General features: G+C 41.0%; 2 protein-coding genes across 4 annotated transcripts in view; both read right to left on the bottom strand.

Moving 5' to 3' along the window:
* Nucleotides 1–479: 479 nt before the first annotated feature.
* GPR75 (G protein-coupled receptor 75) lies at nucleotides 480–10,490 on the bottom strand. 2 transcript variants are annotated; one of them, XM_081589630.1, is made up of 2 exons: nucleotides 9,896–10,490; nucleotides 480–4,914 (listed from the first exon to the last, which is right to left on the bottom strand). In XM_081589630.1, the coding sequence occupies exon 2, from the start codon at nucleotides 4,818–4,820 to the stop codon at nucleotides 3,198–3,200; it is 1,623 nt and encodes a 540-aa protein (XP_081445756.1). In that variant the 5' UTR covers nucleotides 4,821–4,914; nucleotides 9,896–10,490; the 3' UTR covers nucleotides 480–3,197. The 2 variants fall into 2 exon arrangements, with proteins under 2 accessions (XP_081445756.1, XP_081445755.1); XM_081589629.1 differs by having other exon boundaries at nucleotides 480–4,841; nucleotides 9,896–10,131.
* Nucleotides 10,491–13,820: 3,330 nt separating this feature from the next.
* PSME4 (proteasome activator subunit 4) overlaps nucleotides 13,821–25,291 on the bottom strand; it is a 98,198-nt gene continuing 86,727 nt past the window's right edge. For both annotated transcript variants that reach the window (XM_081589627.1, XM_081589628.1), the window contains 6 exons: nucleotides 24,470–24,598; nucleotides 23,265–23,420; nucleotides 21,324–21,486; nucleotides 16,586–16,719; nucleotides 15,756–15,894; nucleotides 13,821–15,341 (listed from right to left, as the gene is read on the bottom strand). In XM_081589627.1, the coding sequence (XP_081445753.1) occupies nucleotides 15,760–15,894; nucleotides 16,586–16,719; nucleotides 21,324–21,486; nucleotides 23,265–23,420; nucleotides 24,470–24,598 (717 nt within the window). In that variant the 3' untranslated portion in view covers nucleotides 13,821–15,341; nucleotides 15,756–15,759. The remainder of the gene's footprint in view (nucleotides 15,342–15,755; nucleotides 15,895–16,585; nucleotides 16,720–21,323; nucleotides 21,487–23,264; nucleotides 23,421–24,469; nucleotides 24,599–25,291) is intronic.

Below are 25,291 nucleotides of genomic sequence, written 5' to 3'. Positions count from 1 at the left end.
ATAGCAGAAGGAGCAGCTTGGCTGGCTATTGGTAGCATTTATTTGGAATTTTCCTGAAGACCCATTGTCAAAGAGCTTTGACATTCTAATGATTGAGAAGACATCTGACTTCCTATATTCAGTCCTTTTCTGCTTAAACTAATGTTTCCTGATTCTTAAAATCAAACCCTGATTGATAAACTGAAATATCCAGAATTCAGTACCTTTTACCAGATTCATGTCATTTCAGAGAAGTTTTTGAAATGTTCAGTCAGAACTTTTCCCACTGGGTGACAAACCTAGTTTAGTAAATAATTAACCTTTGGAGCTAATTATTACCAGTTATTCTGAGTATAAATGCGTGCTATAAAATGTGGTCAAACAAGCTATTTCATCTCTTAAGGAAAAGAACTTTCTTGGAGTTTCAACACAGCTATTCTCTGATGGTTTTTAAGTGATTGGACAGGAACGTAAAAGTATTGCAGTCTGATGTTCAGAAATGTCAGGATTTTCATTATTTTTATTTTCCAAACGTCAATTTAAAAGAACATTAAAAGCATCAGTAATACAAATCTGGCCTAATGGTTAACATCAGAACAATTATAAAATGTTTGAATCACATACTTTGCATCACAGTAAAGCATCAAGAAAACTAATTAATTGTCCTGCTAATTAGTCATATAAGTGAATTCTCATTACTTTTATAAAAGTTTTCATTTTAGCCCTTATGGAGAAGTTATATATGCCTATTTATATCTTTATCTCCATGTAGATATAGATATGGCTAGACGTATATAACTTATGAAGAAACAAGTTACATATTCCTACCTCTAGATCTATATCTACATATACCTACATATAGACATAGATACAGAGATATAAAGAATCTACCCCACTATGTACTTCATGCAAGTTAAATCCATAATTTCTTGATGAGCATAAAGAGACTGAAACCTCATATGCACATGCTCAATTTTCTTTATGCTATGATTTTTACCTCCCAAACATAGGTCAAATCGTCTCAAAATCAAAAGTCACAAAGGAAACATGTAATTTTTAGTTTTACAAGTACAATAGAAATTTTTAAAAAATATCTTTTATTGAGTCACATTTGAAATGCCTGGCCAAAAAGAGATTCATACCTTAAAAAGTAAGAAATAGCTTCTTGATTAATGTTATTACTTAAAAAGCTGTTTGGCTTATTGAAATAAATACCAGGTCCTGAATTTAGATAAATGTTTAATTCCTAATTTGCCACAATTCTTCAAATGATCTTGGGAGAGGATATTAGATTTCTTAATTCTTTGTTAAAAAGAGGTTATATACCAACCTATTTCATGGTAATATTAACAAATGAAAACAGAATTGTATTAAAAATATAAAAGCACAATTGAAATAGGTCATAGTGACTTCCAAAAATAGCATTCAATTACCAAAAAAAAAAAGTGAGAGTGGACATTTTTTCTTCTGTTATAAAATTTAATAGTAAAAATAAAGGATAGAAGGGAGAGAGGGAAGGGAAGGAGAGAGTCCTAAAAAGTGAATTTAAAAACAAAATAAAATCCATATCTCATACTTAAACCTCGGAAATAGAAACGACTGGTTGATACTGGAAGGTCAGAATTATTAGACAAGACTGAGGAGAGTTCTGCTGCTGCTGCTACTAAGTCGCCTCAGTCGTGTCTGACTCTGTGCGACCCCATAGCCGGCAGCCCACCAGGCTCCCCCGTCCCTGGGGTTCTCCAGGCAAGAACACTGGAGTGGGTTGCCATTTCTAGTTGAGTATTAACTATCTTCTCCATGCCTCTCATAATCTCTGATTTTAGGAACAGCATGGGAGAGGATGCTATAATCTGAACACCTTTCATCCAAAGGGACAAAGTGCCTTCCAATCTGTAATAACAGTTCTTAAATATAACAATTTATAAAGATAGGTTTTGTATCTTGATGCTCATCTTTTCTAGAAGCTATAGTTCCAAAATTGTACTGAGTTCAAAAGTCAACTACATCATGAAAACATTTTTACATAAAAAAATAAGTTTACAGTTGTTATGCTAGGCATCACTGAGTATATAATAAAATTAGTTTTAAGTGTAGAAATCCTTAATGTATTTCCCCTTCCTGCCCATTTCCAGTTTAAGGTTCATGGGAGAGAAGTAACACAATTAGTTTGAAAACAGATCATCTTAAGAATTTTTCTACCATGGTAATATATAAACAAAGATCCAAAAATTTTTTTCTAAATAGTTACTTAGATATTCTTTGTCAGGTTGTGAACAAACCATTCTCACACAGAAGGAAAGCATAAACTGAAACACCCCCAACTCATCCTTACGCCTTCTTAGGCAATAATTAAAGATTGTCTAACACATACTACAGTCTAGCCCACTTTCCACATAACATAACAGCACCCTGATGAGATGACCACAGTCAGTGCCTACTCTTCCAGGAAGAGCATCACTCTACTATAGATGCAGTCCTCTTCACTAAGTTTCTTGGGTAAGATCATTCTGAAATAGAATAATTCATTTTTAGCAAGAAAAAACAGTTTCTTTTCGAAAGAACTATACAGCTACTCAGCTGACACAAAAGAATAATATCTATAATTAGAAATGGTAATAATCATAATACTCTATTCTTAGATGACTGTCTTATGAAAAGAAAGTAACTAATGCTTGTGCATTTTTGGTAAATATAGCTATAAATAATACATTTCTGATTTAACAATGTATTATTTAGTCCAATAAGCCTGCTACCAAAAAAAAATATTGACCCCATTTGAACACTTCAAAGGATTAAAATTTATAATTCAGTTAATAAAAAATAATACCTCAGTAAAGACGATACCTTCATAGTCTTTAAAAAATCCAGCTCATACTTCAAAGAATCATAACATTGACTCAAACGATCATAATCAGTTCCTTCCCTACTTTAATACAGTAGCAAAACCATTCCCTGGCGTCTATTTAAAAATTTAGTACAAAAGATTGGAGTACAGGTCAGGTGTAAAATAATAAACTTTTTCATCAACACTTAAAATGTCAAGAAACTGCAAAGCAAACCAAGAGATGCTAATACTTCAGATAAAAGATAGTTCTAAGTGTCAACTGTCTAGGTCTTTAAGTTTTGATGTACCTCTGGTCTCACAAAATTTTAAAAAAATCAATTAGTATCAGAAACCAAAACAGTTTATACAAGATTCGCTAGCCTCCATGACTCTAAACAGAGGGGACTGGAATCTGCTTGGCTGATATGCTGTCATATTCTTGCATTAATTCATTAGTGGTGTGATAATGCATGGCAATATATGAATTGGCAAACCCAAAGGAGTTTACTGGCTGCAAGTTATGTGGGATGCTCTCTTCCTGGGATGGGCTGCTGTTGTAGATACTGTAGTACGGCTCAATCCGAGTGTTGATGGGGGTAGAGCTGCTCTGACCATAGTGTTGATGTCCAGCAGACATCTTGGGACTGACCACACTTTCCTTTGAGTGACTTGGGCCACAGGCCTGGTCCACAAATTTCTTCTGGGGCTTTGGAGACAACATGTAGGCAGAGTTCGTTTCATGATGGGAAGATTTGTTTCTGTTGACTTCAAGGTTCCCTTTTCCCATGGCACGAAGTCGGGTCTTCTGTTTGCAGCAGAAAAAACCCAGGCCGATGTACTGGAGGCACCACAGCACTTTCCTTCTCAGCCCTGCGCTGTTCCGAGAATATATAAAAGGGTTTAATCCTGACTTGAGAAATATAAGCGTAAACCCAAACAGTTCAAACTGGTAAAGGATGAAGCTCCCATTGCTGGACAGAACCACCTGCACCAAGGAAATCCCCAGCGGAAGACAGCACACCAGGACCGAGAGCACGATGATCACACAGGTGACCACCGCCTTGGAGTCCTTAGCCGTGGACAGATTGACAGCCGATACCAGCTGGAGCCGGCTGGCCGCAGGGATTGGCAGCTGGTTGGGACTCTTGGTGTATCCGTGGGTCTGAATGTGCTGCAGTTTGTTGTAATTCTGGTTCCTGTACAGAGCCGGCATGGTACACTGGATGGGCTCGCCACCTCCCTTCACAGGGGCCCCCATGAAAGGCTGTGGTCTGGAAGCGTCAACGGTGATCACAGCGGGGCACTTTCTGACTTGAGCGTTCTTCCGCAGTGTCTGAGCGATCATGACATAGGACACGGAGACCACTGCCACACAAAAGGTGAAGTCGACCACGTAGAGAGACAGGATGGCTTTCCCTTCTCCGGCGATCAGACTGGACATGGGAAGGCAGAGGTGTGACTTGCTGGTTTTCAGGGTGGCCAAGGTGGCGAGGGTGAAACTGGTGGTCCAGAGGAGCAGAGTGAGGAACAAGGTGCAGGGGAAGGAGGCCGTGCGGTTGGGCTGCTTCCCCAACACCATGCGGAGCCGGTGCAGGGCAATCACCGCCACTGTCTTGAGGGACATGATGATGAAGCCCGAGCTGGTGAGGTGGAAGGTGAAGCAGAAAGTGTCTGGTATGCCACTGGCTGAGCTGAAGAACAACATGAAGGTGAACATGGGGGCTGTCACGCCACAAATGAAGAGGTCACAGAAGGACAGGTTCAGGATCATGAAATCAAAGTTGGTTCTGAATTTCCTGAATGCCGGATCAAAGAAGGACAAGAAGACAATGAGGTTGCCGTAAGAGCCCAGGCAGAAGATGACGGCGAGCAGAAAGGTACAGGTCACCAAGGTGGCCGTGTGGACGGGTTCCTGGAGACCCTCCCGGATACCGGTACTGTTCCCTCCCAGGGCGTGAGGCACGTGGAGCAGGGTGGTGTTGGGCACATCCTGAAGGTGGTCTGTTGAGTTCATCTTCAGAGACGACTCTTCCTTCTGTGGGAAGGCAGTCAGGGCCTCAACTCACAGACGAGCGACGACTGACAGAAGAGGCCCAAGGAAGAAAAGCCTGCACATGAAAATGCATCCCCAGAAACAGAAAGGAATGAATGGAGACAGCAGAGTGATCTCGTGATCTTTTACAAAAGCACTAGGCTTTTTCAGCTCTGACCCAGTACCCAGAAAGCATTTCTCCTCCCGAAGCCCCACACAGGAAAGACACAGGCACCTTGAAATACATTCATCCAGCTAAGTTTAGGTTTTAGGACACAGGGGTTTTCAAACTAGTTTAAGCATCAGCTGGAGAGCAGGTTAAAAAAAAGAAAAGAGATATTGAGGCCTCGCTCCCTTGAGATTGTGATTAAAGGGTGAGTGTGCAGACGTTACCTTCAGAAACTCTGATACCAGACATTGGACACCAAGAATATAACCTCTCCACCAAAGAGATCACTGTCTAGTTGGAGCAGATCAATCTAACTATGTAATTACAGTCAAATGTGGCAAATCAGCTGATGGCAGTGCAGTGTGGAGAGAAGAGAAGGGGGGGTTGATCCAGGCCAGGGAGGAGGCTGAGAGAGGCTAAGGGGGTCTTTATGAGGAGGAGCTAGGTGGGTGAAAGGTGAGGGGTATGGAGTGGGGGACAGACAGTCTGGGAGAAGGGAGCAGGTCTTTGCAGCAGAAGGACGGAGGCAAGAAACAGCATGTGCTTGACATATAAGCAAGAGTGAAAATCATGCAGTCATGTCCGACTCTTTGCTTTACCCATGGACAGTAGCCTGCCAGTTTCCTCTGTTCATGGAATTCTCCTGGCAAGAATACTGGAGTGGGTTGCCATCGCCTTCTCCAGGGGATCTTCCCAACCCAGGGGATGAACCCAGGTCTCCTGTACTGCAGGCAGATTCTTTACCGTCAGAGCCACCAGAGAAGCCCATAAGCAAGAGGGTACCGCTGAAGTATACTGTGGCCTTTTACATAACTTCCACACATCACTAACAAATCCGATTTCTTTCTCTAGGAAGAATCCTTTATTTTCCATTATTAATATGTTCTCCTTGCTTGTGATTTCTTGGCCAACTCCATATTCTCCTCTGGAAAAGAACTTTGTGTAGGACTATATAAATGGAAGTAATGAATGATGTCAGAATACATTTGAGATTTACCAGTTTGATCTGTAGACTCTGTATAAATGTGAGTTATCATGATCCCAGCAGGAAAATTCTCATGATGAAGCAGGATGCATGCATTCACCCAGTTTATATCTATGTGTGTGTACTCTCCGCCAGTTTTACACCAGGTACTCTGGGTGCATAGATGAGCACGACACAGCCTCTACTTTTAAAGAACAACTTATTTTTCTTTTTGGTCTTTTAACTGTCTCATTATTTTAAATGAGATTTAAAATACCTTCACACAGTCTTTTCTTGTTCAAAATCGCAAAGCCCCATTGGCCTGGTGTCCACCGTGCTCCCAAAGATGCTTCCAGTGGTACAGCCAAAGCTCTTGGCAACCAAAAAGAATGTGCTTTAATCCAGCATTTTAAGAATAACTAGTGGTACTGGGGAGGTCCATGAGTGATGTTCAGAGTATTTAACCAGCAGCTCAAGCTGAGTCCCAGGGCCTTCAGGGAAGCCAGGGGTAAATCCTTTAGCTGCTGAATCATGGTGTGCAGAGGAAGGGGCCTGATCAGTGAGGGATTACTGGGAGCTTCAAGCAGGAGTTAGGAACCACCCAATACAGAAGTCTCCCAGCACTGAGTAATAGGTACACCTGTGCCAGTATCAGACACATTTCAGTCCTGGGGAGATCTGTAAAACTAACTGGTGGCCTTCATGAAGGAAGAAGATAACCTCTTCTATATTCTCAATGTTCAAAAAGTACAGATCATGAAAATATCATGTATTTCTCCACTAGGACGTGGGACCAACTTTTCTATAATTCCCTTATAAGAGTTCTACAGGAGAGAAGAACTAGTCCTGATCTTTAGTTTCCTGATGATTAGAATTAAAAAATAATAATAATGGACAGCTTATTGTTTTCACTTAAAGACTGTGTGCCCGTTTCTGAACACTTTATGATACTTGTGTAGTGAAAGAAAAAAAAACTTTTACTGTTAAGTTTTTGTTAATTGGAAGATTGGGGTTAACCAATGCAACAGGAAGTAGAAGAGGAAATCCAATTTGCAGAAGCAGAAAGGTGATACTCCTGTTTATAGAAAATTGCCCTGACTCTGAAGAGGGAAGCAGGAATTTGGTTGGGGAAAATTAGAAGGATGAAGTCTGGAATTAGGATGCTAAGAGAAATATCAAGTGAGTAATAATAAAGAACGGGGTGGGCTTCCCTGGTGGCTCAGTGGTAAAGACTCTGCCTGTCAATACAGAAGACACGGGTTCAATCCCTGGTCCAAGAAGATCCTACGTGCCTTGGAACAACTAAGCCTGTGTGCCCCAACTATTGAGCCTGTGTTCTAGCCTGGGAGCCACAACTACTGAGCCCATGTGCTGCAACTACTGAAGCCTGTGCACTCTAGAGCCTGTGCTCCACAAGAGAAGCCGTCATAATGAGAAGCCCACACATCACAACTAGAGAGTAACCCCTGCTCTCTGCAACTAGAGAAAAAACCCATGCAGCAACAAAGAGCACAGCCAAAAATAAATAAATAAATGAAAATTATTAAAAAAAAAGAAAAAGAAAAAGAAATGGTTGATGGAAGTTATGAAGAATCCAGGCTGGGAAACATTTGGAAAGGGGAAAATAGAATGATGAAGCATCAACATTAGCCAAAGATAAGAGGCAGAAAGAAAAACAATTTTGGAGGAGTTGAGGGGTAACTTTTACTTTCTCTCCAATTATAATTTTTTCAATAGATTGAAAAAAGAATTCTGAGTCAGGAATTCTGGGGCAGTATCATCATTAGTATGTTCCCTTTACTAAGTGCTTGTGACGTGCCAGGCACTGCTCCCACTGCTCCACACTATTAACTTATCAAATCGTCACAACCCTGAGACAGACAGTATAACTTATCTCTGTCTTACAGATGAGGAAACTGAGGCAGAGAAAGCACCTATCTTAAAGGGGCAGAGCATGGATTTGAACCTAAGCAGTTACTCTCTAAAGGCTGTGCTGCTGCTGCTGCTGCTGCTAAGTCTCTTCAGTCGTGTCGGACTCTGTGCGACCCCATAGACAGCAGCCTACCAGGCTCCGCCGTCCCTGGGATTCTCCAGGCAAGAACACTGGAGCGGATTGCCATTTCCTTCTCCAATGCATGAAAGGGAAAAGTGAAAGTGAAGTCACTCAGTCGTGTCCAACTTTTCACGACCCCATGGACTGTAGCCTACCAGGCTCCTCCGTTCATGGGATTTTCCAGGCAAGAGTACTGGAGTGGGGTGCCATTGCCTTCTCCGAAAGGCTGCACACCACCAAGCCAAACAAAATAGCAAAGCAATCAAGGCAGGGAGTCCCAGGTCAGAAGACAGTTACAGCAGCTATAAAGTATTGGGTGGTTATTATATGCCAGAGACTTCTACTAGAAGCTTTACGTAGGTTATCAAACTTTATTTCATCCTCATTATAATCCTGTGAAGTAGGTATTGTAATTCCTTCCCAACTCAAAGTTCCATATATATATATCTGTATATATATTTGCATGTACCTTTTTGGAGAGGTTGAAAAATTATGATTCGGTATAAGGTAATTATAAATCACTCTGATTTGGGATAATTAGGAAAAAAAAGGAAGGAATCAGAGACAGGGAAGAGAAAAGAGAGAAAAAGAAGAAGACATATCAGAAGTAAAGGTTTTGGCAGAGAAACTTTTGAAGTAATAAGGAAGTGAGGGGAAAGTAAACCTAGGTCTTAGTACTAACTTTTGAGACTTTAAGAAAAAGGAGGCTGAGATAACAATTTGGGACAAAGCTATGCTGGCAGAATTATAAAACTCAGTTATTTGGGGTGGGGCATAAATGAATGCATCTGCTACTTATTCCTAAATATTAAATAGAGGTTACCAACATTCTTTTCAATGCAAGCATACAAGCTACTCTTTATCTCTGGGAGCATAAATAGGGCCTGGAAGAAGATGCAATAAAAATAGTAAATCAGAAAAATTTTAAGTTGGAACACCAGTCTTAAGAAGAAGGCATATTAGACACAATAAGAAGGAATGAAATCATATCATATGCGTATTATTACAACTAAGGAGAGACCCTCAAGTAACTAGCAAGCGAGGAATACTAAGTGAAAATGTACATCAATGATTTCTCATTATGATATGTGTGAAGAGCCTCTGATCATTTAGTGTGCTATCTTAATATTTTAGTACATATTCAAACATTTTACATGAGCTTCTACAAGTCAACTCATGATCTGGTTTCTTCCAACTCCCCCCCCCCCCATAATGCCTTCAATTCCTCCAGGGCAGGCATTTTCAGAGTCTAACCCTCACAAGAGAACAAGGTTTTGTACTGCTGTTATTACTCCCACTGGATTTGTACTGAGATATCTGGAAAACGTCAGGGAAGTCAGATGACTTGTCCAAGGTCACTAAGATTCAAGCCAGACTTATCTGCATTTCAGAGACCATGTTCTTTCTCCCCACTGAACTACTTTTGAAGCACGGAGCGGCTGATGGGGTCGGGTAGGGTCGGTGGATGAGGGAGATGGGAGGCTGTGGAGCACCCTCCTGAGGATGAGGCTGGACTAGGAGACTGCTGGGAGGGCCGATCGGGGACTTGAGATGGGTAGGGGCTCTGGGGCTGGAGAAGGTGATGGTGAGGAGGAGCTAGGCCGGTCTAGGGAAGCATGTAAAGGATTCTGGAAAGGGTCGGGGAGGTGAGGAGGCTTCAGGCAGGGCATGGGCGGTGGGGGAGTGTTCCACCGGCCCCGCGGGGCCCGGGGACGCGCAAGGCAGGAGCGAGATGGTTTCTCCGCAGGCCTCGCCGGGAGCGCAGGTGCGCGGCGGCCGGGCCCGGACCCACGCGGCTGCTGGCTCCCTCACCCGGCCGCCCTCCCGGTCCCCGCGCGGTCGTCCTCCTCCGGGGGCCCGCGGCCTCTCACCTGCCTGGTGGCCGCAGCGCCGCCCCTCCTCCTCCATCTTGCAGCCCGGACCCCAGCTTCGCCCGCCGGCCCGGCGGATGCCGAGCTGGAGGCATCATGGCCATCACCGCCGCCTCCGCGCATCCCGGGAGCCGCGGCGAGCCGGGGCGCGGAGGCGCAGTCACGGAGACGCCGAGGGCGCCGCCCCCTCCGCTGGACACTCGGGCTCTGTGCCCCGCCTGCCCCCGCGCCCTGGACGCCTCGAGGGCCTCGTGGTGTACCGGGGCCAGCAGCTCCCGCTGCCGCGACCTCCGTCCCCCGCGCCGCGCGGTCTCAGGCGCGTCGTTTTGCCGCTCGGGAAGTGGGGGCTCTCTGAGGCTGGCAAGAGCTGACATATGGAGGAAGAGGGGGGCGGACTGGGTGGAGAGGAGGGCAAAGGTGGGGGCGCCGATGGCACACAGCGTGACCCATGGGGGCCTTGGCCTTAGAGAGTGGAGACCGTGGACAAGGCGGGGTAGTGGCTTCACGTTGGTCTTAGCTGGGTCCAGGACCTTCCCTGGGCTTCTGGCAGGCCCGCCGCCGCCCACCTCTCCCCATTCCTGGTGCTTCCAAGTGCGCCTGCCTAGCTCCTCTCTATGTTGCAGCTAATACTTGGCTCCTAGATTAAACTGGCGTCGCCTTCCAGGGTGGTACCTGGAGACCTAGAATTTGTAAATCACGTCATTGTAACAGACTTCAAATCAAACCAACTTTAACGTCATTTTTTTTTTCCTTCTCTCAGCTTACTGACAGGGAAGTATCTATTAGGAAACAAATGCAAATTGCAAAGAAACTACCCATGCAAATAGGTAGGAAATAGGCAAAAGCCAAGAAATCATGGATATCATTCAATGCCATGTTGAACGTAAAACATCTGGAAAAGCCATGTATGCAAAACTAGCTAAGCTAGTTTTAGTAAGAAAGAATAGGAACCAAAAAAGGAACCAACCTCCCATCCTACAGTCCACAGTGTGTCCAAAATAATGAACTCATTAAGTGGGTTGTAGTCTCAAGAGCAATCAAGTAGCATTCCCAAGTATGTTTGCTACTAGGAGACAAAAGGAAGCGGGTTAAGCCCTTTTTCTGCTTCAGTGTCCCAGCCTGCTAACTAGGATCTTGAAAATTCCATTCAAGTGAAGTACTTAGGATATTGCCATTGAAACTCTTTATTTTGGCTAATGGTTATCTTTTAAAACTGAACTGTTTGGTACCAACAAGTACCAAAGAATTTGATTTATGCATATAACATATTTTCCCCAACTCACCGCCCCCATCTCTTCTTTCATCAAAAGAAAAATCAAGAGGGCTGGATAATTTATGAGGCAGATATTCTGTCCAGGAGTTGACCGTGCTATCAGAATTTACAAATAACTTTAAGGAAAATTTCCAACTCCCACAAAATAGTCTACTCCCCTACCACTTGCAGCAATTCTAATCTATGTTGTAATGGTGACCTCAAAGGCTAGAAATAATAGACCAAAAAACATTGTTTAGTATTTAAAGTGGAATTGCCATTCAAAGTGGAAACTAACCAAATGTCACACTTCTCGCCACATAAATTAGCTATTGCATAATTTCCAGCTCGTTTCCAGGCATGTGGCCATATGAAAGAAGGATATTACAATAGGTGTTGGCTAGAATGCCACCAGAGTTACACCTATGGGAAAAATTATCTCATACTGGACACACACACAAAGTCACAAGTTGTAAAGGATCAGGCAGTCTAGAAGAGAGTATCTGGAATCACCAGGTCCAAAACTAGTATCAATAAGACTAAAGCTACTATAATTATGTCTACAGAATGTACCAGCAGTGTGTCAAATTGGAAAGAACACTGGCTTCACAGTCAGAAAGTGGAAAATCTACAAATAAACAAGCAGGGCTGACTAAAAATATGTTAAGATAGGAATAGACCATCAGTTTGCAGGGAAACTACCATTCTGGTACACATTATCATTGACAATGGAAACTGACATGCACACTTAGAGGAAAGAACATCAGAGCCATAAAAATGTTCAAATTCATGACCCACAAATCTCACTCCTTAGAATTTATCCTAAGGAAATACTTGAATATAAGAAAGTTTTAAGCATGAAGGTATGAAAATGTTCACTGTGGTGTGATCTGCAGCAGAGAAAGCTGAAAACCTTGATGTTCAACTATGATGGAATACTCTAGTTACATGAACAGGACAGGTAGCCTCTGGCCACAAAAACAACTAAAAGACTACAGAAAGTTAATTTTTCCAGTAAGACAAAATACCTCACTGGTCTTTTCTGGCCACATTACTAATCGTTCACAGTAAGAGAAGAAGTAGGTAAATTTTCCTCCCAAATTTTGAAACACAACTTGCAAAGTCTTTCTTTTTTAAAGGATGCATTCAGAAACTAAAGATGATTTATTGGCTCTTACAACATTAAGAATACAGGCTTTCTCTTCACCTTACTTCTACCTACCACTCACCTCCACCCCAAACCTGCCTTAACTAAGTCTTCCAGGTCCAATCAGCAGTGAGTTCCAAACTTTGGTCTGCCTTCACACACCTTCCCCCAAATCCTTAACACTGGCCTTCCCTTAAAATGGTTCCTGCGGTCATTCTCCATTCTTTTGAATGCAGCATATTTAGACAACAGTTGCCATTCATCCCTTTTCTCCCCCTCTTCCTTTTCATTCCTGAGGTCACTGACAGAACGTTTAGGAGTTAAGTAATTCACAATATAAGCAGTTAGGGTATCAAAGTAATAAGCAACTGCTAAACCTGGTATTCCAGTGGTCATGTATGGATGTGAGAGTTGGGACAGTGAAGAAAGCTGAGCGCCACAGAATTGATGCTTTTGAACTGTGGTGTTGGAGAAGACTCTTGAGAGTCCCTTGGACTGCAAGGAGATCCAATCAATCCATCCTAAAAGAGATCAATCCTGGGTGTTCATTGGAAGGTCTGATGTTGAAGCTGAAACTCCAATACTTTGGCCACCTCATGAGAAGGGTTGACTCATTGGAAAAGACCCTAATGCTGGGTAGGATTGGGGGCAGGAGGAGAAGGGGACGACAGAGGATGAGATGGTTGGATGGCATAACCGAGTCGATGGACATGGGTTTGGGTGGACTCCGGGAGTTGGTGATGGACAGAGAGGCCTGGCGTGCTGCAATTCATGGGGTCGCAAAGAGTCGGACACGACTGAGCGACTGAACTGAACTGAAACCTGGTATTAGAATCACACTGAGCATTTTAAAAACTCACTAAGGTACCTGATTTTAGGTCTTGAATGGGCCTTCAGGGTCTTCACCAGTGGTTCTCAATCATGGCCACACAACTGAAGCATTGACAGAACTTTTAAAAAACACTGATACCTGAGTCCCAACCAGAAAACCTCTGATTGAGGACCACAGTGGGTGCCTAGTATATTTTTAAAAATTCCCCACTTTAGGAACCTCACCTAAATACAGCTTAGCTAGGACAAAACTGAAGTGGTCAATATAACATAAAGCCTCACTGCTCAAACTATGATTTCGGGACCAGGTATCAATATCATAAGCTGGGAGTATGAACTGAAATTCACATTCCAGGCCCATCAATCTGAGAATCAATCACCCAGATAAGTGTTATCGAACTTTCCATGCTGACAAAAAACACTCACGTGCCTAATGAACAGGGTAACCACTAGCCACAAGTGGCTAATGAACGTGTGAAATGTGGCTATTGAGACTGAGTAATTTTTAATTTAATTTAAATGTAAACAGTCACATGTGGCTACGAGCTACTGTAACTGGGCAGGTCTGATCTAGATGATTCACTCTGGTCAGAGGGCATGAATTTATGGATCCAGATCTATGAATGCAAAAGGAATCCACAAGTCACTGGCTCCAGAACTGTCTTCTCCTTGTAATGAAGACCAAAAACCAGGTGTTAAAAACAATCCATTTATTGGGTTTTAAACTAGTTACACAATTGAAATAATCAGGTTGGCACTACTCTATACAGGGATTATGCCTGTGTATGCTGACACTTAAATACTGTACCAGGACCTCTGCTGTGCTTAGGTCTGTATCAAGTCATTCAGCAAGTAGATACTAAAAAATATACCGTAGTGTTCCTTTAAGGAAGACTGTATAGGGTGTGTTGCAAGATGACATTCACCACCTTGTGAAGTACTTCAACCTAGAGGATACCTTGCATTCTATAAACTGGTCACAGGCAAACACGTGGTGTTCGCATTTAGAGATACACACAGTTACATAAAAATTCAGACATTCTAACGATAAATGAACTCAAACAAACCCACACCTCAGCTTTTGGAGCATGAAAAGATAAAGAAAATAATTTAAAAACACACAAAAAATGGCATTCAATTGGTACAAAAGCCAAAAGTCACTATAATAAAGAGCTACATGTGAATCTGTACAAGTTAATTACACAATGGTGTTTTGTAAGAGGTTGCATCTGTACAAAGTCTTGCCAATGCTGTCTCTACAGTTTATACAGTCTTTTACATCTATGTAACATTTATTAAACAAGTCAATTAAATATTAAGACTTATTAGTCTCTCAACGATTCTGCAGGCAAAAAAAAAAGGGCAGGGGGAGGGAGAAAAAGATTACAGAATTTCCGCAAACACAGCAGTCTTCCATTAGTAAAGTATAACAGTTTTCAAAGAGGGTCAAACAATATTTGTAAAGAATACAGGTAGAAATCATTCAGTCAGGGTTTTTATTGTTGTTGCTGTTTATTTTCAAAATCACACATTGTATACATACATAACAATCAATCAAAAATTTATTCACCAAACCCCTGGTTTTTCAGCAACTGCTCTTCTATTCAGCACCAAAAACTCCAGTCTGTGGGAAACACGTGGACACAGACTTCACTTCTGTGTCTTGGTCGAGCAATCCATCAGGTCCTTGGCTGGGTTCGAGACTTGCCCTCTTTTCTGTCTCTCTTCATGGCTCTCAAGGCCCAAGGCTCTCAACGCTTCAGATTTATGGCCAACAGTCCTACCACCATCTCAACTCAATAGCCATTTGGAAAGAATTCAAAATAATTTGAGATGAATGAAATGACAGGAGCTGTGTGACAGATGGGCATTTTCCATTCCAAGTAAACGGTTTCATACTGAGTTCCTAGACTCTGTCTGGTCTTGGATGTCATGATCATACTGGGTAATTATTTCTAGTCTGAGACATTGTGGCTTTGTCAGATGCCTCAAAGAAAAAGTGATCAATATACTGGAAATACTTTCGGACAAGTCAGGAAATCAAATGGCAGCTGAGAACCTGTGGAACTCGGACTAATTAGACCAGACACAGAAACCACCAAAATGATGAGAACTCAACAGAGGCAGAGTTTTTAAACCTGCAGAAAGCCACCACAGATGGTACCTGAGGATCTGGAATTTTTGATGAAAAGAGCTCAAAGTGAGGATACACTCATCTGTATCAAGGAGGAAAAAGGGGGGAAAAAAGCTTCAGTTAGACAACAGGACATCCAACTCAAAGAGCCAAATAAATGAAATCTTTTTTCATCCTATTTCAATAGAAAGGCTTCTGGGTCCTCCCTCTTTAATACAGAATGGATAACAAATACTTAAGAACCAAGATGAAATATTTTCACAACTGCAGAACCCAGAATCCCTAGGACAACCCAAAAATGGCCAGGCCCCAATCAGAGGCAATTATGAGTAAGAGCTCTTTTCTTTTATCTAACCATAAGTCCGTAAAAGCGGTCACATCAATTCTCTGCTTAATACCTAAAGCAGAGAAAAACAAGAATAAAATTCTCTGGGAACTTCCACTGGGTCATAACAAAAGTCATGAAAACAGACTTCTGTATACTTTGCTGCCTCACCTTTCTATGCATAATAGCAGGGTGACACAAGGAGATCGGTGAGAACCAGCAGCTGGTCGTCAGTGAATTGCTGTTTGTGTTCTTGCCAGTTGTCATGGTGTGTCCTTCGGAAATTGGATAATGTCTTTTTTACAGTCATCTGTAGGATAAGCAACCCACATACATTTAACTTTAACCTCTCCAGGGTTATGTACAGGATACCTTTAAGTAACAATCCTTCGGGACTTCAGATCTTACACTTCACCAAGTGCTACACAACCAATAAACCAATCTTACCTCAAAAAGCCACCAAGCTTACTTCTTTAGAATTGGTACCAGCTTCATTTTAGGACAAATGACTAGAACTCATACCACATTGTTAAATCAGTTTCAATATATACTTAATATATACTTTGTCAAAGTGAAAAGAACAGTCATTGGTCTTCCAAGTTGTTTAATCAGGTGTTTAGTAAACAATACCATCACATTTTCCTGTTTAACATTAGCCTTTGGTTAGATACTTCCTAGGTATAAAATGCGAGCAAAACAGAAGTATAAAATTTAAATATCCTGACAACACTGGCCATGCACTTTGCTTCCACTGGACTGGGAAGGACAGAAGACATGGTAATTTTCTTGCTAACAAAAGATTTCAAATATAGAAAGCAGTGGGGTCTCTGCAAGATTTTAATAACTACTGATGAGCAGCATTGGCTCTGGCAGAGGCAGAAGTAGTAACCTTATCGAAGACGACGGCCCAGAGTATATAGAAAATGATTGGTCTAAATGGTTTCTTAGAAAATTATCACTGTTAATATATGTGCAAAGAAACAAACAAGGGAGAATTTTACCTCAATTGGCTGAGGGTCATTCAGGTGTGCACTGAGATTCATAAGGAGCTGGGGCATCCAGGTAGGAACATCGTAAGGACTAGAAAGAACACACGCACCCAGTCCCAGCACCCCAGCATGGCGTTTGACCAACTCTGCAAAGAAAACAGCATTTACACGAGCAGATACTTACAAGACTCTATTGTACTTGCTATAGTGAGATAAAATTAGTTTTCGATTATGCCAGTTATTTCCAATGTGTGAATTTCTGCCTTTAAATGACTCTGTATGTACACGTATCAAAAACATGCTTTTAAGCCTAAACTAAAACATCCTGCATCCTATATTTTATAGGCTCTCTATTCCTTCTTTTTAGTGATACAAGTTAAAGTGCTTTCAAATTCTCAGTACAGACCTAAAAATACTTTGGTACTTAATTATTAAAAATAAAGTGTTCAACTTAAAAAAAAAAACTAGAATTTATTGTATGCTGGTATATTCGGACAGAGAAGCCTCGTGGACTATAGTCCATGGGGTAACTAAGAGTCAGACACAACTGAGCAACTAACACTTTCACTGTTATTTCATTGGAAACTCCCATTAGGTAACTGTATGACATAATTAAAACTCTGCTAGACAAAGAGAACAGACTTGTGTTTTTGGGGAGAGGGGAGAAGACTGGCATTTGCGATTAGCAAAGGGAAACTACTGAACATAGGATAGATAAACAATAGGGTCCCCCTGTACAGTGCAGGGAACTATATTCAATATCCAATGTCAAACCATAATGAAAAAGAATATGAAGAAAAAATATATATAACTGAGTGATGGAATTCCAGTTGAGCTATTTCAAATCCTGAATGATGATGCTGTGAAAGTGCTGCACTCAATATGCCAGCAAATCTGGAAAACTCAGCAGTGGCCACAGGACTGGAAAAGGTCAGTTTTCATTCCAATCCCAAAGAAAGGCAATGCCAAAGAATGCTCAAACTACCGCACAATTGCACTCATCTCACATGCTAGTAAAGTAATGCTCGAAATTCTCTAAGCCAGGCTTCAGCAATACGTGAACCGTGAACTTCCAGATGTTGAAGCTAGTTTTAGAAAAGACAGAGGAACCAGAGATCAAACTGCCAAAATCCACTGGATTATCGAAAAAGCAAGAGAGTTCCAGAAAAACATCTATTTCTGCTTTATGGACTATGCCAAAGCCTTTGACTGTGTGGATCACAATAAACTGTGGAAAATTCTGAAAGAGATGGGAATACCAGACCACCTGACCTGCCTCTGGAGAAACCTGTATGCAGGTCAGGAAGCAACAGTTAGAAGTGGACATGGAACACCAGACTGGTTCCAAATAGGAAAAGGAGTACATCAAGGCTGTATATTGTCACCCTGCTTATTAAACTTATATGCAGAGTACACCATGAGACACGCTGGGCTGGATGAAGCTCAAGCTGGAATCAAGATTGCTGGAAGAAATATCAATAACCTCAGATATGCAGATGACACCACCCTTATGGCAGAAAGTAAAGAACTAAAAAGCCTCTTGATGAAAGTGAAAGAGGAGAGTGAAAAAGTTGGCTTAAAGCTCAACATTCAGAAAACTAAGATCATGGCATCCAGTCCCATCAGTTCAGTTCAGTTCAGTTCAGTCGCTCAGTCATGTCCGACTCTCTGCGACCCCATGAATTGCAGCACGCCAGGCCTCCCTGTCCATCACCAACTCCCGGAGTCTATCCAAACCCATGTTCATCGAGTCGGTGATGCCATCCAACCATCTCATCCTCTGTCGTCCCCTTCTCCTCCTGCCCCCAATCCTACCCAGCATTAGGGTCTTTTCCAGTGAGTCAACCCTTCACATGAGGTGGCCAAAGTATTGGAGCTTCAGCTTCAACATCAGACCTTCCAATGAACACCCAGGATTGATCTCTTTTAGGATGGATTGATTGGATCTCCTTGCAGTCCAAGGGACTCTCAAGAGTCTTCTCCAACACCACAGTTCAAAAGCATCAATTCTGCGGCGCTCAGCTTTCTTCACCGTCCCAACTCTCACATCCATACATGACTACTGCAAAATCCACAGCCTTGACTAGACGTACTTTTGTTGGCAAAGTAATGTCTCTGCTTTTAAATATGCTATCTAGGTTGGCCATAACCTTCCTTCCAAGGAGTAAGCGTCTTTTAATTTCATGGCTGCAGTCACCATCAGCAGTGATTCTGGAGCCCAAAAAAGTAAAGTCTGACACTGTTTCCACTGTTTCCTCATCTATTTCCCATGGAGTGATGGGACCAGATGCCATGATCTTAGTTTTCTGAACGTTGAGCTTTAAGCCAACTTTTTCACTCTCCTCCTTCACCTTCATCAAGAGGCTCTTCAGTTCTTCTTCACTCTCTGCCATAAGGGTGGTGTCATCCGCATATCTGAGGTTATTGATATTTCTCCCGGCAATCTTGACTCCAGCCTGTGTTTCTTCCAGCCCAGCATTTCTCATGATGTACTCTGCATATAAGTTAAATAAGCAGGGTGACAATATACAGCCTTGACGGACTCCTTTTCCTATTTGGAACCAGTCTGTTGTTCCATGTCCAGTTCTGACTGTTGCTTCCTGACCTGCATACAGGTTTCTCAAGAGACAGGTCAGATGGTCTGGTATTCCCATCTCTTTCAGAATTTTCCACAGTTTATTGTGATCCACACAGTCAAAGGCTTTGGCATAGTCCATAAAGCAGAAATAGATGTTTTTCTGGAACTCTCTTGCTTTTTCGATGATCCAGCGGATATTGGCAATTTGATCTCTGGTTCCTCTGCCTTTTCTAAAACCAGCTTGAACATCTGGAAGTTCACGGTTCACGTATTGCTGAAGCCTGGCTTGGAGAATTTTGAGCATTACTTTACTAGCATGTGAGATGAGTGCAATTGTGCGGTAGTTTGAGCATTCTTTGGCATTGCCTTTCTTTGGGATTGGAATGAAAACTGACCTTTTCCAGTCCTGTGGCCACTGCTGAGTTTTCCAGATTTGCTGGCATTTCGAGTGCAGCACTTTCACAGCATCACCTTTCAGGATTTGAAATAGCTCAACTGGAATTCTATCACCTCCACTAGCTTTGTTTGTAGTGATGCTTTCTAAGGCCCACTTGACTTCACATTCCAGGATGTCTGGCTCTAGGTGAGTGATCACACCGTCATGATTATCTGGGTCGTGACAATCTTTTTTGTACAGTTCTTGTGTGTATTCTTGCCACCTCTTCTTAATATCTTCTGCTTCTGTTAGGTCCATACCATGTCTGTCCTTTATGTCAAATAGATGGGGAAACAGTGGAAACAGTGGCTGACTTTATTTCTGGGGGCTCTAAAATCACCGCAGATGGTGACTGTAGCCATGAAATTAAAAGATGCTTACTCTTTGGAAGGAAAGTTATGACCAACACAGACAGCATATTAACAAGCAGAGACGTTACTTTGCCAACAAAGGTCCATCTAGTCAAGGCTATGGTTTTTCCAGTAGTCATGTATGGATGTGAAAGTTGGACTATAAAGAAAGCTGAGCGCAGAAGAATTGATGCTTTTGAACTGTGGTGTTGGAGAAGACTCTTGAGAGTTACTTGGACTGCAAGAAGATCCAACCAGTCCATCCTAAAGGAAATCAGTCCTGAGTATTCATTGGAAGGACTGATGTTGAAGCAGAAACTCCAATAGTTTGGCTACCTGATGCGAAGAGCTGATTCATTTGAAAAGACCCTTTTGCTGGAAAAGATTGAAGGTAGGAGGAAAAGGGAACAAGAGAGGATGAGATGGTTGGATGGCATCACTGACTCAATGGAAATGAGTTTGGGTGGACTCCGGGAGTTGGTGATGGACAGGGAGGCCTGGCGTGCTGCAGTCCATGGGGTTGCAAAGAGTCGGACATGACTGAGCGACTGAACTGAACTGAGTTACTTTGCTGTACAGAAGAAATCAACACAACATTCTAAATTAACTATACTTCAATAACATAGATCAGATGCTTTTTGGCTATGACATTTAAATTTCTCTTTAAACATGACACAGTCACCAGATCTCACTGTCTTGTTTACCTTGATGCTCAATTAGAGAGCAAGCTCCTATAGAATGAGTCTTCTCACTCTCTCACCAAATGCCTAGTGAAGAAATGATATTCCCCTCTCCAAATGAAAGCAAGAATTGTTCTGTCTCCTCAGTTTCTTCTCTCAGTGCGTGTGTGCTACGTGTGCTAAGTTGCTTCCATCGTGTCCAACTCTTTGAGACATTATGGACTGTAGCCCACCAGGCTCCTTTGTCCATGGAACTCTTCAGACAAGAATAATGGAGTGGGTTGCCATGCCCTCCTCCAGGGATCTTCCTGACCCAGGAACTGAACCCGTGTCTCTTATGTCTCCTTCACTGGCAGATGGGTTCTTTACCACTAGCACCACACGTAAGTTGTAAATTCTAAAAACAAATATTTTAGAGCCTCAACAATAACTAATTCTGGATACCTCTCTTTATAAAGCAATTTCAGGTGAGTGGGTAGAGACTTGATTTACTTTAATAGCTGTATGCAGCAGTGTACACATTCCTTGGTACCTCTCTCAGTTTTAGCTTTTATGTCCCAGGTCTTGCCTTTGGTACATGTAAAGCTTCTCAAAAGCAGCTATTCCTCGTACCTAGCATAGACCTACACACATACAAGCATTCAATAAATATTTGTTGAGCAAGCCTGGTTAATTCCCAAAAGGTATTTTCTACCAGTATTGTTACCTGCAGAAGGAATCGTATCTCCTACAAAACCAGGGTCACGCTTTCTTTTCTTCGGTAGTTTTGTTTTGCAAAGTTGCTCAAAATGAATCTGCATAGGACTGTCCATGGTAAGGAAGTTACATTGTAACAGACCACTTAAGGTGGTAGCAGCCATTTCTCTAACCTGCAGAGATAATCACTTCCATTAGACTTGAGATCCTAACCCTGGGGAGGTGGAGAGGGTGGTGTGGGAACTGGGATGGGGACTTTCCCTGATATTTGTATTCAAACTGTGTAAATGCTCTTTTGCAGTTTCTTAATGGAGAATTCATCAGGCTCTTAAAGGGCCCTGGCCTCAAAACATATGAGTCACTAACAGTAAGCTTACAGAAAGTAGACGCTTACCCGTGCTATAAAAAATCAATTCTCCGTCTATTATTTTCCCACTGAGTGATAGTTCTTCTAATCTGGAGTTTAACTGTAAAAGCAGTGCCAGAGCCTGACACTAAAATAAAACTTTCCTAGACTCTACATCCCTTAAAACAACTGCCGTTGTTATTTTCATTGGTAATAAAGACACAGGATAATTTCTATAATTGGCATACACAGTAGAGATTTATATCCGTTTTAATTCTTACAAAGTTCATAGGCTGTTTTAAGACTATAAATACAGTCTATAGAAATACTAATAGTTTATTTCAAATTGAAATGGGAACTCAAGTTTTGGGAAGACAAAAAAAAAGCTGTAAAAAGCTATACACATCACAATAGTTTCTCTAAACAGTCATAAGGAAAGGCAGTAATAATTTGAAAAAACGCTTTGCCACTTATTCCTTCAAAATATTTTTTCTTAAGATTTTCAGTGTGACAGTTTGGGGGTACTTAACATATTCTTTGCTATTTTCATTATAATATTTTATGAAATATATTATAAAATTTTTATTACTTCATACTTGGTTGCATACAGTAACAGCTAAGTTAAAGCCTACTACATGGAATAAAATACAAAAATAATCTATAAAAGTGTTCTAAAACAAGACCCAGAAAACAGTCCATTTTGCTATAATATCTAAAGGTAGGAAACACTGTCTTTGGAGATTTCCACTTTTCCATTTCTATTCTTAAATGGAAAAAAAGAACCCTCTAAAAAAATTTACAGAGAGGTGCAAATATTTTAACTGGAGCTTGTCAGAGTTACAGCTACGGTGTGAGTATTTGGTAACTAGACACATCTACTCCAAAGGACACAAGAAAGCTGGAATGCAAAATGAATAGGTTTCCAGTCCCAGTTTCCTACAGATACAAATGTATTTTCAGTGCTCTCAAATAAAATATATATAATCACTGGGAGTGCTCCACTACATGGAAAACCCATAAAGTCCACAAAATAAAATAAGCAAAAATTTCACAGAATTTTCTATTACATTTTCTTAACCTAAGGCCAATTTAGAAAGTTACGTCTTATTCCATAATTATTACATCATGCTTTTCTTGCATTAGGCAGATGTGAACTAACATGGTCTTTTTGCACAAATATTAATGTTTCCTTAGCAAAAGCTGACTTCAATTTCTCTACCAAGGAAAATAAACAGGGATAACAATCTAATCTTAAATGTACTGAATAACAGCACCTATGTGTAGATTTTCATTCTCTTGAAACTGCTCTCATACACATTCCTATTAGCCCTTTAAAAATCAGTAAAATAAGTAGAGTGTTATCATTTGCAATTTCATAGATAAGACGACTTTGGTTCATAAATGTTATCTGCCCAACTGCAAAGAGAAGCCAGAACAAGAATGTGTCCAGTGTTTGTTTACATGTGGGGTATCAAAACTAATTACATAGGGCTATGTTAAAATTAAAGTTATTTTACATATTAGTGTGTAAATAGTCCTTTAGAGGCGCCAAAATGCTTTCTTTAAATTTATTAAAATTTCAGTTTGCTATAACCTAAATCTTACCTCTAGCTGTTCATCCTCCAAAAGACTTATAACCAGCCACCTGATGTCTTTAACTGCATCTTCATTGTTTAGGAAAATAAAGAGGTTATAAAATACCATGGTCTGGAGGTAGGTCAGTACTGTGTATCTAGCATGCCAAGAACTGCTTCTTGCTGTCTGTGAATGAGAAATTAGTAAAAATGACAAGAACATAAGATGACAGTGGCATTACACACAAATAATAGAAATTTCCAATGTAACTCTACTTTTACAAGTACAGCCAGAGCAAGCTCATCTTATATTTCCTTCTAAACAAAAGGGCACACAAGCTGTTTCAGGTAAAGTTACGTATTCTGAATGTATGAATGAGAGTAAAAGGAAAGGAACACATGAATAAAAGTAAATTTTAGAAGAGTTATTTATAATTAATGACGTAACTCCTCCAAGGGTTGCATATTATTGTATTTTACTTTTGATAGTAGTAGGAAGGGTAGTTAAGCAAAATGGAAAACTACTATATTCTACTGCAAAAAAAAAAATACCATTTGAGGCTGTTAAAAAATATCTTTCAGTGAAAAAATCTGAAAACTGAGGGAAAGTGTCCATTTTTTATATTATATAACACACATATAACTGGATAAAGCTGAGCACAGAGTACACTAAAAATGCAGCTATGAGACTTCCGTGGTGGTCCAGTAGTTAAGACTCTAAGCTTCCACTGCTGGGGGTGTGGGTTTGATCGCTGGCTGGGGAACTAAGATCCCACAGATCCCACATGCCATGCAGAGTGGCCAAAAAAAAAAAAAAAAAATTAAATAATAATAATAATAAAAATGCAGCCAGAAAATAGACACTCACTTAGGTCTTTTTACCACAGATCAAAAAATAACAGTGAATAAAATAAAGGGGAAATGGTAAAAAAGAATGCTCACCCCCACCCCCACAAGCACTTTGTATCCAAGGTGTTCCAAGAATTAGCTCTTTATGTATACAGAAAACATGGGGGTTGAGTGACCTGCCCAAAGTCACAGAAGTTGGTGGCAACGCCACAAACAGATTCTAAATCTGTTTCTTTGGCCGACATATGTCTTCTCTCATGCTAAAAGAAGATTCACAATAAATGCAAATATCAGGTATTGTGTGTATCACAGGTGACTTTGTGAAATTCTTAGACTGGTAAACCAAAATTCTAACCAAAGATATAAGTTTCTGATATACACTCTTACTTGATTTAGCACCTGAAGTACCAAAGGCACTTGATGAGGGTAAAGCAACCCCTGAGACATTAGTGATAAACATAACTTTGCATCTCTTTTCAGTTCATCATAGCTATTGTCATTTTCCACTGGGGCAATCTAGAGAACAACAACAAAACAAAATAAAGACATAAATTGAAAAACAGCCAGTAAATACAAAGCCATCCTTACATGAAAGAAATCACATTTTTAACAACTTCTACCCAAAAAACAAACAAATACAAAACTAGAGAACAGCTTAATGAATTCCCATGAATCAACCAATGACAAATTCATGGCTAATCCTTTCATTTTTTGCTCCCCTATTGTTCCCCCTCCCTCAATTATTTGAAACAAATACCAAACATATTTCATCCATAAATATTTTATTTTTATCACTGAAAGATAAAGTCTCTTATTTAAAAAACATATCATGACATCATACATAAAAACTCATTACAGCTAAAATATATTCAGTAGTGCTCAAATTTCTCCAAGTATTTCATACATGTTATCACAATTACTTTAGGGGGGGTCTGGTTCAACATAATGACCATACAACACTGCATTTGCAATGTCTCTTAATATTTAAGAAGAATCTATAAATTTCCCCTACCTGCTTTCAAAATTCCTTTCTTTTAAAACAAGGGGGATGGGGTGGGTCCTTTGTTTTTACAGTCTCCCCTATTATGACCCCTCTTTCCTGACTACCTTCCTTTGTGGCATCCACTGGCTCTAGTTTGTCCTGTAAAGTAGCCTTTAGATCTAGAGGTCTGATTTTATTCAAGTCTGACTGGGCACAATATAAGTATT

Source organism: Giraffa tippelskirchi, chromosome 4 (genome assembly GCF_054371585.1).
Source record: "Giraffa tippelskirchi isolate mGirTip1 chromosome 4, T2T-mGirTip1v1.2.pri, whole genome shotgun sequence".
NCBI lineage: Eukaryota > Metazoa > Chordata > Mammalia > Artiodactyla > Giraffidae > Giraffa > Giraffa tippelskirchi.
Note: the sequence above shows the minus strand (reverse complement) of the source record. Positions and strands in the feature narration are given on the sequence as shown.